Raw genomic sequence first — 15537 nt, 5'->3', positions numbered from 1 at the left:
CGCCCGCCCATCACTCCTTGGCTGCCGACCCCCGACCCCGTCGCCCCGGCTGCCCCCGGGTTTCTGGCTCCCCGTCCTGATCCTCACCTCTGTCTCAGGTCCCGACTTTCTTCCACGCGCCTCTCCGCCCCGCATCCGAAGAGGCAGCCTCGCCTTCATCTGTCCAGAATCCCGTTTGCTCAAGCCTCCTTCCGCCCGCCACGCCCTGCACCTAGGCCCCCCGCACCTCACCTCGCATCCTTTTCTCTCCATCAAGAGTGGGCGAGATGAAAAGCAGAGTTGGGAGTTATGTAGGCTCTGGGGTCTCTTTGAATGAACATAGCGGCCAAGGCAGGAAATAGCGGCCAAGTAGGAACATTGGCGACCTCCCTTATTCTCCGGTACCCTCTTCTTGTTGTTCAGGAGACTTATCTCGTTTCTACCCACGCTAATTTTCTCTGTGTGGATTGCTACACTGTCAGTGTTCGAAGGCGAAAGTGTCCCGCGATTGCACTTTTACCTTTCACGTTTCCTTATCTCTACACGGAATGCAACTGAAAAGATGCGCCTTTGAAATACAAAAGGGTAGGTGGGGAGAGAACTGGTCTCCCCAAGTAGCAAGTATGAATTAACTTTCCAGTTCTGAAATTAAAATCTGCCCCGTATAGTATAGGTGGTGCCATAGTGCCTGGGTTGGAGGCTGAATCTTTGATTTACTTAGGCAAGTTACCTTTCTATTTGTTTCCTCCTCTATAAACTGAGGGCTCTGTAGTACCTGCCTGAGGGACTGCTGGGAGGACTGCATAGACTAGTGTGTATGAGGCACTTGGTGCCTAGCCCAGGGTATTCACAGTTACTGGTGTTACCCATTACTGTGAGGATAAGGTCTGTTTTTGCTCACCGAAATTCCACCTGCGGTCAGAGGTGTTCTTGAATGTGTATCTTCCAGCATGGTGACTTTCCTTGTCTTTTTCTTCTTTCCTAAATAGCTCCCCTTTCCTAATGGGCCGAAGTACTTGGGACACACACACACACACACATCCACACCGCTTTGAATCACCTAGCTTTTTCCTTTTCCTGTGACTTTATGTTCTCTTACTTTAGAAAGTTTAACACTTTTTGACTTTTTCCTTCTTACGAACTCTGATGCTTTATAGTAAATCAGAAATTCTAAGCCTACTTTCTGAAAGATTGAGCAAATGAACACTCAGGATGTCTCATTAACATCTGTTCCTTGCATCTATCAACATTTATAAATTAAGGCTTTTTTTTTTTTTTTTTTTTACTTCCTCTTTAGATCTGTGTGGCAAATACACCCAAGCATTTTAAATATAAAGGCTTTAAGAACAGTCCAGAAATATGTTGGAGGATAGTGGGTTTGTCTCTGAGTGTGTCTCTCCCCAGCCCACCCCTTGTAATTGGTTCCTGCATTCACATTTTCCTCCCAGGACTTGATAGAAATACTTATGATTACTTCCTTCCTCTTGCCCTCTGAAAGCAGGGTGAGTGTTGTTTTCTTTTATGTTGTGTAGGGGTTTGTTATTGTGGTGCAGAACAACCTCTTCCCCTTGAGGTAACATTTGTTGCTAATAAAATAGCTAATAAAATAATAGTAATGAGAGCTTACACTAATTGAATGCTTACTCTCTGCCAGAATGTGGAAAAAGACTTCCTTGTATTATCTGACTTAATCCTGTCAACAGACATTTCCTCCCCATTTTACAGCGCAGGCTACAGCTGAGAGAGGTTAACTTACTTGCCCGAGTTAGGTGTGGAGTTTTCACCATCTGTATGAAATTATTACTTTGTTTTGATGAAGTTCCCAATAGTTTATTTATTTTTTGGCTATTAATCAAACATTGGTATTCTCGGGCAGGTAATGGTCCTTGCCATCAAGGGGTTTTTAGTTTGGTAAGATGAGAGTGCCCAGGAAGAAAAATCAGCAATTGAAAACTTCATATAATTGGGTGTCTTTTATTGCAGTTATTTATGTGCATACTCCCAGGAAGTCAACTGGAGGGTGGCGATAGAGTCTATCTTGTCTATTTCTCTCCTGGAGCCCTTGATGTTGTGTCCTAGGTGTTCTGGAAATGCCAGATTGTGAGATGAAGTCTCAACATACATAGAGATTTGAAGGAGCATCCAGTGCCTATCAAGAATATTCTTTAAGTTAAAGTAGTGGTTCTCAACCAGGAGAGGTTTTACCTCTCCTAGGGGACATTTTGATTGTCACTTGGGTTGGGGAGGAGAGGAAGCACCAATATTGAGATACTGAGACTCAGAAACTTCCATCCATGTAAAGGAAAGAAGTAAAATATTAGTTGCTCAGTCGTGTCCAACTCTCTGCGACCCCATGAACTGTAGCCCACGAGGCTCCTCTGTCTGTGGAATGTTCTAGCTAGAATACTGGAGTGGGTTGCCATTCCACTATCCAGGGGATCTTTCCAACTCAGGTATCGAACTGGGGCCTCCTGCTTTGCAGGCAGATTCTTTACTGGGTGAGCCACCGGGTAAACATCCTTCAATGTACAGGACTGCCCCCACCACAGAGAATTATCTGACCCCAGGTGTCAGTAGTACTGCTATCGAGAAATCTTGAATTAGAGTTAAGCTGGGTTTCCAAAGCAATGTGGACAACATGCATTTGCCTTAGCTCAGAGATGTGTAGGCTTGGGAGTAAACTCAACTCAAAAGCTGCTTCAAATTAGGAGTTTGAATCCTTGTGCCACCTTCCTCTGGAAAATGATCCAATAAATAAGCAATAGAGTAACCAATAGAGACCTAAAAATGAAATCAAGAGGTTTCTGTCATCCGTTCTTAGAGGGAAAAGTGCAGTAAGAAATGAGATTGGACATGCAGTTGTTATTGAATTAAGGGTTTAGATGTCTCCGTGTGTCTTATTCTTTCAAAGCAGGAATTTATAATTATCCAGAATAACTGTGACATGTTTTTTAAAAGTATTCTAGATAGAGACTACTTTCTCAGGGTCTTTATATTTGTCAGCTGAGGTTTTGGTTATGAAGTAAGAAAAATGTTGATGTTCTGAACTAAACTCTCCAGTGATCACAGTGTTCTTGTTGCTTTATGAACTCTAATTATTTTTAATAGTCTTTTATTTGGGGCACCTGGGTCCTTCAATTCCCAAGAGGAGAGAGTGAGCACTCTATAGAGTGAAACTCTGAGGCATACCTTAGTCACTTAAAAACAGGTCTTTTCATTCTTTCATGGTTTGTTTGTTTGTTTTTTGTAGTTTAGGGAGCTTTGGGGAAAATAAAGGGCAAAGTCTGTTATAACTTTGAACTTGGTTCAGGTAGAACTTGGTCTGGTGTATAGACCCTGAGAACTAGCAACTCATGTAGACCGTCAAAGACTGCAGACAGGTCAGGTGAACTTGAACTTGTTTGTTATTCTTATGTAGGACTTCGAGCAGTGCAATAAGTCTTTCTGCAGTTTTGGAAATGTTGCTTATCTGTGGCTATTTCAATTTCAATTAAAATGTTAAAATTGGTGGTTCTTGTGCTGGATGGAGCAAAAGAGTGGATGTCCATGCCAAAGAGTTCCTATGGTTTTGGGGTTTCTATTGTAGTTTTATATCAAAAGAGTATAAATTTCTTCTGCCTGTGGTTCTTTCTTTTTTTTTTTTTTAACAGCAGTTGTGTTTTTATGCTGCTGAGGTGGTCAATTTAGTCCCGCATTAATTCTGTTTGTAACAGTATGACCGAGGTTTGTAATCTGGATGACCGTGGAGTGTGACTCACTCCAAGGGCTGAGGAGAAACTGGATCACATGGATGTGGTCTCTGGATTTGGTTGGACTCTAAACTCAGCTGGTTTCTTTTCATTTAAGCTTCTTGAATCTATAACCACGTAACCTGCTTTTTGGTTCCTCTGGAGTTGAATCTAAGAGGCTAGGCTAATCATCTCTTTGCCGCCTGTTTAGTGAAGGGGAAGTCCTATGAGACCGATTCTGAAGAACCCTGACCTGATATTCAAATACTTTAGAAAAAGCCGGCGTTTTGGTTCTCTTTGTAGAGAGAGTACAAAGTACACACTACATTTAAACACTACGTTTAAATCTGTAGCATGACCAGAATGTCTAAAACCTTATTCTGGTAACATAGAAAGAAAACGTGTTTTTAAAATTGTCAGATATAAAATAAATTATTTTAAGAAAATTTCTTTTTTCCTTCTCACTTTTGCTTTAAAGGCCATCAATTCAAAATTGAGTTATTCTCTCTTTTTTTCTTTCTTAGTTTTTTTGGTCGCACTGTGCGGCATGCAGGATCTTAGTTCCCCAACCAGGGATTGAGCCTGTGTCCCCTGCAGTGGAAGCTTGGGGACTTAACTACTGGACTGCCAGGGGAGTCCCTGAAAATTGAGTTATTCTTTTTTAAAATTGTTTTTGGCTGAGCCACGTAGTTTGTGGGATCTTAGTTCTCTGACCAGGGATTGAACCTGGTTCTCAGGCAGTGAAAACAATGAGTCTTAACCACTGGACTGCCAGGGAATTCCCTAAAATTGAGTTATTCTTGAGTTTCCAGTTTCCTCTTTCTGTTCATTGTTTCCAAGACTTTGGCCTTTCAGGTACCACAGTCAGAATTTTTGCCACGTTAAAGAATACTTTTGAATGGTTATTGTTTTTTCTTTAAATTGATGTTTAAAATATTATTTGTTTCATTCTAAATAATACATGATATTACTAGTTTGATGCATCAGTTTTCCTAAGACATATGAAAATAAATACCATTAAAATAAAAAACATTGTCCTTAAGTGCCATCTAAGTTTGCAACACTTGTCCTGGTTTCTCTGTTCTCTTCTAGGAATACTCATAGAATCGGTCTACATTTGGCTGACATAGTAAAAGCTATACTATAGAGAAATTGGCTTTTTCTTCTTTATAGTGTTCTTAACTTTACTAACTAAATTTAGTTAGTAAAAAACTAAAAAACTGTGTTTGTAATTGTTTTCTTTCTCTTTAAAACAGGACTGCATCTTCAACACTTTAAACTTCTGAAAATAAACATATCTTTCTTTTCTTCCTTCCTGCCTCTTTAAATCCAATTACAAATTATTTTACCAATAGTTCTTATATAATTTAGTGAATACCTTTAACCTTAAAAATCAAAAGCAGTATCTCTTTTCACTCTTTTCTCCTGCATACATTAAGTTGTTCAGATGGTACGGGAAGTGGCTTTTCAAGTATGAAAGATGCTCAGCATAACTCATTGTGAGGAAAGTGGAAATCATAACTGTGTTGGGTAGTTTGATATCTCACTGGTGATAAGGGTGTGCAGAAACAAACACTTTCATGCATTGCCGAAGGGGGTGGAAATTGGTACAAATGCTATGGAGGGTAATTTGTCAATATCTTTCAGAATTACAGTATATGTTCTTATTGCCCCATTTTTTTCAGGAGTTTATCCTATAGATCACAGACCTGTTTAATTAAGACAAATACTAGTTTATTATAACATTGTTTGTAATGGTGAAAGATTGGAAAAAACATAAATGTCCATCAATAGGGAACTGGTTAAATGAATTATGGAATACACTGCCAATGAAATATTAACCAGCTGCGGAAAGGAATGAGGAAGTTTGTTATATATAGTTATGGAAAGGTCTCTGAGATATAAGTGGAGAAAACAAAGCATGTGTTAGGATGTCTAGTATGTCCATTATTTGTGTGAAAAAGTGTATATATATATATTTTTTTTCTTTTTATACACACATACTTTTTTAATGTAAAATATCTCTGAAAGACTACACACAACCTAATAACATTGGCGGTAGGGACTGAGAATGGAGGAAGTCTTCACTGTATACCTTTATGGTTTTTGAATTTTGAATAATGTACATATATTATGTATTCAGAAAAACTATACACAAGCATGTCATGAGATTCTTCACTGTGTTTATTTTGTAAGTTACAGCCATTCTACATATCTCTTTTTGCCTTTTTGCTCATCAGAAACTGACTTCTGGACTTTTTTCTCTCAGATGAAGTTTCTATGAAATACAGTTTGCGAATCTGCTTAGGGGTTATTTTCATGTAATTCTTTTTTTAATTGAAGTATAGTTGATGTATGATATACAGATTACAGGTATACAATATAATGAGTCATAATTTTTAAATGTTGTGCTCCATTTATAGGTATAAAATGTTTGCTGTGTTCCCCATGTTGCACAGTGTGTCTTTGGTAGCTCATGTTACGATGTTACTCTTTAAATCCACTTCCGTCTTCCTTTGCTGTGCTGTCCCTATTCTTGTGACCCCGTGGACTGTAGCCCGCCAGGCTCCTCTGTCCATGGGACTCTCCAGGCAAGAATACTAGAGTGGGTTGTCATGCCCTCCTCCAGGGCATCTTCCCAAACCAGGGATCAAACCCAGGTCTCCTGTGTTGCAGGCAGATTCTTTACCATCTCAACCTCCAGGGAAACCTTATTTTTGTGCTAATTTTCATTTCTGTCTTAAAATTCAATGTTATCGAAGTATTCATTATGACTCACAACTTACAGAGACTTACACTGTTTTCCAGTGACAGACAGAAGGCAGACTTTTGAAATTTCTATTTTGTTTCCATTTTATTCACTAAGGTATCTTCAAACTGAAAAGGGGCGAGGCAGTGCAGGTTTCTGTTCTGAGTAATGGCAGACTAGATAATTGGGGTTAGTTCTCCCACTGGAGACAATTAGGAAATAATTGTCGAAATATAAATATCTGCTTGAAGATCCTGGAGAGCAGTGAACTTCTCAGATAATGAATGATTATTAGACTATGATCCATGTGAGAGCAGAGAGAGGGAGGACCGCAGATGAGAGTCCAATTTGGGGTTCTCTCCTCTGAGAGGATATGCGGGACTCGTATGCAGACAGGCTGAATGGCAAGACTGTGAAAGTATGTCTCTGAATTAAAGCAACAGGGATTAATCAAGTAGGGGGAACCCTGGTGAACCCCCGTTTCTCTGGGCTAGAACCATGAAAGGCTATGTTTTAGAAGTAAGGGTAAGTTAGAAGCAGGCCATTGCAGAGACTACAGCTCAGCTTCAGAAACATCTATGTTCATGAAATTGGGTTAAGGTTACCCCAGGGTGTTAGCGCCCCCTCATTATGGAAAAAGCAAAGGCAGATCTTTTCTGAAGGGTCACTGTAGTCTTCAAATTATTTTGACAAACAGTTTTGTGAGACAGTTTCTGGCATGTATCAGACATGACTGGATGTATGGAAAGACACAGTCTGAACAAAAATCAAACAATGAGTAAAACTGGATCCATAGGAACATCAGGTTTTAGAGTTAACAGATACAGACTTTAAAATAATTATATTGTACTTCAATATAATTCAACTATACCATTATACTATAATATATAGTGAATATGCTATTCAACTATATTTCAATTAAAAATTGTATTTACTGTGTTCAAGGAGATAAAAGAGAAGCTTGAGAAATTTGGCAGAAAATTGAAATTTATAAAAATAGAACCAATTAGCAATTCTGTAACTGAAAAATACAGATGAAAACGAAGAACTCTGTTGATAGGTTTAACAATAAGTTATTATACCTGAAGAGAGAATAGTGGACTGGAAGAAAGGTCAGAAGAAAATATGTAAAATACAATAGTGGAAAATTCAGGAAAGATGTATGAGACACAAGAGGATGTGGTAAAAAGTCTAACATTTGTACAACTGGAGTCCTAAAAGGTAAGGAGGTCAAGAATGAACAGAAGAAATGTTTGATGAGATAATGGCTGTGAATTTTCCAAAACTAATGGATCTACAGATTCATAAAGCCTTGTCTACCCCAAGCGGGGTATATAAGCGACAATAGGTACATATTAAATTAAAACTGCTATAAAACCAAAGCAAAGACAAAATCTTACAAGTAGCCAGAAAAAAATTACAGTTTGCCTTCAAAAGAGTGGTAATTAGGCTGACATTTGATTCATGCACAGAGCAGTGAAAGCTAGATTATCTTTAGAATACTGAAAGAAAATAACTACCAATATAGAATTTTTCTTAGTGAAAATAGTCTTCAAGAATGAAGGTGAAATAAAGGTATTTTCAGGCAATTAAAAGCAGGATTTATTACGTACAGGTAACTATATTCTTTAGGCAAAATCAAAATGATTCCAGATGAAAAGGAAATTGCAGTTTAATGTCCCTCATTAACATAGATGGGAAAAGTCATTAGCTAAAGATTAGTGGACTGAATCCAGCGTTATGTATGACCAAGGTGGGGTTTTCCAGAAATGCAAAGTTGTTTTAACATTTTTTTAAAAAGTCAGCTGTATAGTCACCATTTTTATACAGTAGAGGATTAAAATTGCCAGTTTAATAGCAGCAGAAAAAAAAAGTGGTAAAATTCAGCCTCTACTTATGATTCAAAACTCTTAGCAAGCCTAGGATTAAAAGGAAACTTTCTTAATTGGATAACGCGTATCTACAAACCACCCCCCAAGCAGCATCAAACTTAATGGGGAAATTTGAAAGTTTTCCTTTTAAGATTAGGAATAGGACAAGGTTGTCTACTCTCACCACTTGCTTTTCATCATTTTACTGAATATTCTAGCTAGAACAGTCAGGCAAGAAAAAGAGAATATATGAGGATTTTAAAGGAATCCTATTGAACCTGTGGTTTGCAGAGGATGACTGTGTACACAGAAAGTCCAAAAGAGTCTATAGATAATTTATCAAATTAATAAGCTTGTCCAAATTGTTGAGTACAGACCAATATGCAAAATTCCATTGCATTCATGTATATACTAGCAAAGAAGTTTAAAAATACATATATATGTATATATAATTTGGCATAAAGAAAGTTCAAATACCTAGAAATAAACCTCACAAAATATATGTAAAAACTTTATGCTGAAGGTTATATTATTATTGAGAGAAATTAAAGACTATCTAAGTAAATGGAAGAATGTATCATATTCTGTTTGGAAGACTCCATATTGTGACGATGTCAATTCTCCCCAACTTGATTTATAGATAAAATGCAGTCCCGATAAAAATCCTAGCAGAGTTCCGGTAGGCTTTTAGGGTGGAATTTGACAAGCTGGTTCTAAAATATATATGTAGAAATGAAAGGCCATAAAATTGCCAAGACACTTGAGTAAGAACAACAGATGGTAAGGTTTGTTCTATCATGTATCAAGACTTTTAAAAAATTTTATTGGAACCTCCGTGGTGGTCCAGTGGTTAAGACTCCGTGCATCCACTGCAGGGGGCACAGGTTGGATTCCCGGTCAGGGAACTAAGATCCCACATGCCTCGAGGCTCGGAGCAAAGAAAACATAAATGGATTAAGGCTTTTACAGAGCAGCCCAATAGGCCCTAGGAATAGAATAGAAACCTGAAAGCAAAATCTTTGATTTGCAACAAAGATTGTACTGTGGAGTAGTGAAGAAGGAATGGTAAGTGTTGCTGGTGAAATTGAATATCCTAAGAGGAAAAAAAGGAAAAAAAAAAACCTTCATCCTGGTCTCATACACTATAAACACAAATCAACTCCAGTTGAATTGTAGATCAAAATGTGAAAAGAACCACAATGAACTCCTAGAAGATAATCTAGGAGAATATTTTCTTGATCTCAGTGTAGGGAAAGATAAATAGGACACACAAACTCTAATAAAGGAAAAGATTGCTAAATTTTGACTACATTAAAATTAAGAACTTTGATTCATCAAAGGACAGCATTAAAAGAGTAAAAAGGTAAATCATAGAGTAGAAGCAGGTGTTTATAACACATATAGTTGATAAAACTTTGTATAGAGAGCTCATAAATAATAAAAAGACAATTCGGCTCTCAGCTTTTGGCTTGGAGGAGGCCAAGGTGCGACTTTGTTCGGTTGTCCCTGGTTCAAGTTCAGCTGACACCAGCTGCCTGGACTCGACAACCCCTTGTTTCTTTTTGCTTGATGCATTGCTTGAATGCATCGTTTTCTCTCTCTGACAGTTGTCTGCTTAGCCATCTGCTTTTGTATGGCCTTGAAGGCTTCTCACAAAAGGTAGGCTCAGCCCCTGACCCAACTGAGGCTCTTCACAGAGACCTAACTGAGTCTGTTTTGGTCTCTGGTATTAACCCCAGATTTTGAGGAAGAGAACTGGACGCTTCGGGGCAAATATTCACCCAAAAACAATGGCCAGCATTATGTCCTTGGTCACAGGACTACATGGGAAGTTTTTTTTTAATAATTAAAATTTGTATATTTATTTTTGGCTGTGCTGGGTCTTTGTTGCTGTGCAGGTTTTCTCTAGTTGTGGCGCGCGGGCTTCTCATTGCAGTGGCTTTTCTTGTTGCTAAGCATGGGCTCTAGGCATGTGGGCTTCAGTACTTGTGGGCCATGGGCTCAGTAGTTGCAGCTCCCGGGCTCCGAAGCACAGGCTCAGTACTTGTGGCTCACGGGCTTAGTTGCCCCGTGGCATGTGGGATCTTCCCGGACCAGGGATAGAACCCATGTCTGGTGCATTGGCAGGTGGATTCTTTACCACTGAGCCACCAGGGAAGTCCTAGAGAAAGTTCTTAAGAGAGAGTTGTAAACATCTCTAATATAACATCATTCTCTATATAACAGTGAAAGAGCTGAAACAATCTGTAGCTCTAATAGCAGAGGCTAGGGGATTGGTTAAAGAAATTATGGTACAACATGTGGGATAATATGCAGCCGTTTAAAATTATTTTTTCAGCCCCAGGAATTCCCAGGGGGTCCAGCGATTAGGACTCCATGCTTTCACCGCCAAGGGCACAGGGTTCAATCCTTGATCAGGGAACTAAGATCCCACAATGTGACCAAAAAAAAAAAAAAAAGAAAATTTTCTTTAGTCTAATTTTATTGACACTGAAAAATTTTCATAAATCATGTTCACTAATACTATGTACATTTCAGAAATATAAGTATATAAACATAATTTGTATGTAAATGTTTATATAACATACATACATATAAATATTATATATACATTTTTATTTGTACTGAACCCTAGAATAAGAAGCTATGAAACATTAATGGAATAGTTAATGAAAAGCTATATTAATACCAGAGCTAGTAGGTACTACAGTCCAACAGATCAAAAGATCATGGTACAGAATTGTCCATTAGAACCTGTGGTCTCCATGCCCCACACAAAGTTGATGGTTGTGGATAGAGGGGGAATATATAAATATATAGATGTATACATGTATATGTTTATCTATCTATCTATATGTGCACATATGCATGTGTGTATATATATATACATGTGCACATATGTACACATATACATGTGTATATATATATGTGTGTGTGTGTATACATGTGTATATATACATGTATTTCTGAAAGGACATGCAAAAAGGTTAACAATGGTTAGTTTTGTCTAGTGGGATTGTGTTTGTTTTTTGTTTTGTTTTGTTTCCTGATTTTTCTACACTGAATTATGGACTGCTTGTATATTAAAGTCCAGAAGGGTAACTGCAAAATGTCTTCTTACCTGTATTTAACTTGTTTTACGATGAGCAAAGCGTGTGTTTGTGTCATTTCAACACCTGTGCTGTGTTTAGTCGCTCAGTCGTGTCCAACTCTTTGTGACTCCATGGAGTGTAGCCCGCCAGGCTCCTCTGTCCATGCAATTCTCCAGGCAAGACTACTGGAGTGGGTAGCCTATCCCTTCTGCTGGGGATATTCCCAACCCAGGAATCAAACTGGGGTCTTCTGCATTGCAGGCAGATTCTTTACCAGCCGAGCTACCAGGGAAACCCTTCAACAATCTAATTTAAAATAGATAATACGGATATTTAAAGTTCTGCATTGAAGTTAAAAATTTTCCAAAAATCTGTTTCAAAAATAGAGCCTAGGAGAAGCTAAGCTTGGAATAAGTTTATTTTTACAAGCCCTTGGAGATCTCGATCGATTTATTTAGGGCAACGGGGTAAGTTTGCAGTTAAAAAAAAAAATTCTAGTGCCCAGTTAATATATTACATCAAGAAATACCGTGTCCTTATTAAGAGATGATTGTGTCAGTGTACTCTGCATAGTTTAGAACACATCTGAAAAAGTTGTCCATTTTAGCTCTTTACTTGCAATGGAACAAAGAGGAACAACAAAATGAGGCTGGCGCCGTCAGAGGTTGTCTGAGGGATGATGAAGAGAAGTAGAGGTGGTTGACCTGGGAAGGAACTTGCAGGAAATGTGATAGCAGGCTGTAAATATTTGAAAGGATATTGTGGGGAGTAGCAATCAAAGAGCAGAATTTATTAGGAAGCAAATTTTACTTAGGTCAACATAGGAAAGAGCTTTCTATTCTCATTATCTCTCGGTGAAAAGGGCCTCTTCACAGACTGCTGGACCCTGGGAAACAGACTGGGGACCCTGGGGAGTTTTGCCTTAGACCCAGTTCCTTTGTGGAGAGGTGTGAGAAAACCTCAGTCCTCCTTCTGTGTTTCTCCTTTCCTCTGTTGCGCTCCCACACTCCCAACACTTCTGATTCTAGATGTATGGAGTACTTTCCCGTGCACTGAGCAATTCTGCACCACCACCTGGGTGTCCTACAGTTGAACTCAATGTTAAACACTCTCTACCTGGAGATAGTGTCAGACCCCAGTGGTTGAGGGCTCAGTCCTACGGGACTGCTCCCACCCCGCTTCAAATGCCAAACAGCAGTAGTAGGTCCCCAGGTTACCCACAACTTCCATCAGATGTGATTACAAACTAGAGGTTCCAACAACCTCCTCCCCCTTGGATTTGCTTATTTGCTAGAACAAGTCAGAGAACTCAAAGAAACACTTAGGTTTGCCAGTTTATTAAAAGATATGGTAAAGGTTACAGATGAACAGTCAGATACAGAGGGCGAGGTCTGGGAGGGTCCCAAACAGAGGAGCTTCTCTCCCCATGAAGCTGGGGTGGGTCATCCTTCTGGTATGGAGACATGTTCACTGAACTGGCAGCTCTCCAAAGCCAGTACTTTTGGGATTTTAATGGGGGCTTCATAATATAAGTGGGATCCATCACTGACTCCATCTTCGGTCCCTCTCCTCTTTCAGGAGAGTGGATGGCAGGGGCTGAAAATCCCAAGCTTCTAACCATAGCTTGGTCTTTCTGGCCACCAACCCCCATCCAGGAGCCCAAGAGTCACCTCATTAGAACAGGAGACACTTATCACCCTGGAAACTCCACAAGATTAAGGAACTCTGTGTCAGGAACCAAAGTCAAAGACCAAATATTAGAACAAAAGGTAACTCCTAGTGGTCTGATCACTTAGGGAATTGAAAGGTTTTGGTTCTGTGCCAGGAACTAGGGGCATAAACTAATATATGTATGTATTTTCTATTATCTCACAGGAAGTTTGGTTGCAAAAGCTCTAAGGTCTTTCCACTTACGAGTTGACCAAAAAAAACAAAAAACAAAAAAACAAAAAACTGATCCTATTTACATACCAAAAAAAAAAAGAGACAAAAGTTGAATCACAAATATTTGCTTGTCATTTATACTTTTATACTGCTACCAAACTCTGAAATTTTCAGTGTTTGAGGTTTGCATCAACGAGTTGTATTTTATATTGAGAAGTGAACTTTGGGCTTCAGTTTCTCACTGTCTTTACTAGAGGAGGTTCACCAGGGGTTATCTAAACACACCGAACCAAATGCTTTTCTGAGTGCTCACAGAAAGGCTAAATGAACACGTTGTAAAACTTGGTAGCACCTACTGGTTAGGTTAATTGCCTGGGCTTGCATCCTCTCTCTGCTTTCCTTTGCTTGCTTGCGAAGTGGCAATGATAGTATCCGCCTTAGGCTTGTTGTGAACCTCGTCTTCATGGCACATTTCACCTATGTTTTCCTTGAGGATGCCCAGCAGTTACTCAGTAAGTCATTGGTGAGTGAGTAAATAATGAAATGACAAAAGTCCTTTACCTTATCCTGAATACAGTGATGTGAGCTGGTCAAATGTAGAGGTGGCACTCTCTGCTTTGGCACTGAATTCCAGTTCATTTCATTCTACATTCCATTCTGTCCTTTATGTTCTACCTAATTCAACCATTTGTGTCTGTGAAATGTGATCCTTGAATTAGAATTAATTTTGTGGGTACTTGTTTTGGGAAATGACTTTTTTATGAGTGGGTTGTAACGGTCTTGAGAATTCTTAGATATGAAGACATGAGTAATATATGTACTGGGCCTTCCAGAGTATAAAGTTTGTGCCTAGAATATTTTTAGAAAGAGGAAGTTAGTTGAAACTGCCAGGTTTTTTTTTAAAGATACAAGATAATTTTGATTGTGTTCCCTCTCAGATACTGAATTTTTCTTCCCATGATTTTCCAGAGAATGAAGATCTAGAAAACACCAAGGTCACCTCTCTGGCAGCTTCTGCTTCTGACCCAGAGCTCCATTCCTCACCCTACAGGTAGGGACCGCAACTACTTTGGATATTATGCTTCTCGGGGTTTTATCTTCTGAGGTCGTAATTGATGAAAGAAGTAAATGGAGACTTCAAGGGGGAAGATAAGTTGAAGTGAAGAGTTTGGAGTGTTTTGTCATTAATTATTCAATCCTTAAGCGTATTAGGGCTTCCTCAGTGGCTCAGTGGTAAAGAATCTGCCTGCAGTGCAGGAGACTTGCAGGAGATACTGTTTTAATCCCTGGCTCAGGAAGATCCCCTGGAGGAGGAACTGGCAACCCAATCCAGTATTCTTGCCAGAAGAATCCCATGGACAGAGGAGCCTGGTGGGCTACGGTCCATAGGATTGCAAAGAGTTGGACACAACTGAGCGACTGAACAACAGCAAAGTGTGTTTAGGGGCAGTGTCGGGTCTGTCTCATTTTATAAAGTTTTCTTTTACTCTCAGAGAATAAAACCATAACAAATAGTGTAGTATCTTCATTTATCTCCTCTTGAAGACCAGGTTCAAACATTAAAACATTAGAAGTTGATGTAGACTTTCAAGAGAATGTGTGTTTGGTTTTTACCCATAAAATTCACATACACGCAGAAGTACAGCATTGGAGGCAGGTTTCCATTGTGTAATTTTTGGTTTAAATCATGGTGATGATCTTCAGGTTGTCATTCTTAATTTCCCACTCCACCGATCTCATTCGCTTGCCATTAATGGTATCAGAGTATATAGCAGAAAGGGAATAGTAATGGTGAGTCCTAAAATAAGTGGAAGCCACGCAACATTATTGGAATGATTAATGAAAAACTGTACTGCGCTAGTGGGTGTTATAGTCCAGCTGATCAGTTATAGTACTGGCCAATAGAACCTGTGGTCTCCATGCCCCACCCAGAGTTGACAGCTGGGGTGGGGGAATGTCAAGGTTTTTGTTTCTTTGGCCACACCACATGGCATGCAGGATCTTATTTCCTTGACCAGTGATTGAACCTTAGTCCCCTGTAGTAGACGTGCAGAATCTTCACCACTGGACCACCAGGGAAGCCCCCCATGACATTTTAAAAATATTATTTCTTAAGTAGAAATTCTTTCTTCCTACCTTTGTATATGAAATAAAACTTTTTCCTCCAAAATTCAGACAATGGAAGATAATAATGATTACTGTAATTATAATAGAGTTGGTAATAATAATATAAT

The 15537-nt window shown here is 39.1% G+C and overlaps 1 protein-coding gene across 1 annotated transcript in view; it reads left to right on the top strand.

Annotated features, from left to right (window-relative positions):
- Positions 1-15537, top strand: part of TMED8 (transmembrane p24 trafficking protein family member 8) — a 31896-nt gene that overhangs the window by 636 nt on the left and 15723 nt on the right. Inside the window, exon 2 of the mRNA XM_065940330.1 lies at positions 14273-14354. Within this exon, the coding sequence (XP_065796402.1) occupies positions 14273-14354 (82 nt within the window). The remainder of the gene's footprint in view (positions 1-14272; positions 14355-15537) is intronic.

The sequence above is a fragment of the Muntiacus reevesi genome, chromosome 7 (assembly GCF_963930625.1).
Source record: "Muntiacus reevesi chromosome 7, mMunRee1.1, whole genome shotgun sequence".
Lineage (NCBI taxonomy): Eukaryota > Metazoa > Chordata > Mammalia > Artiodactyla > Cervidae > Muntiacus > Muntiacus reevesi.
This window is presented reverse-complemented; position numbering and strand designations above follow the sequence as displayed.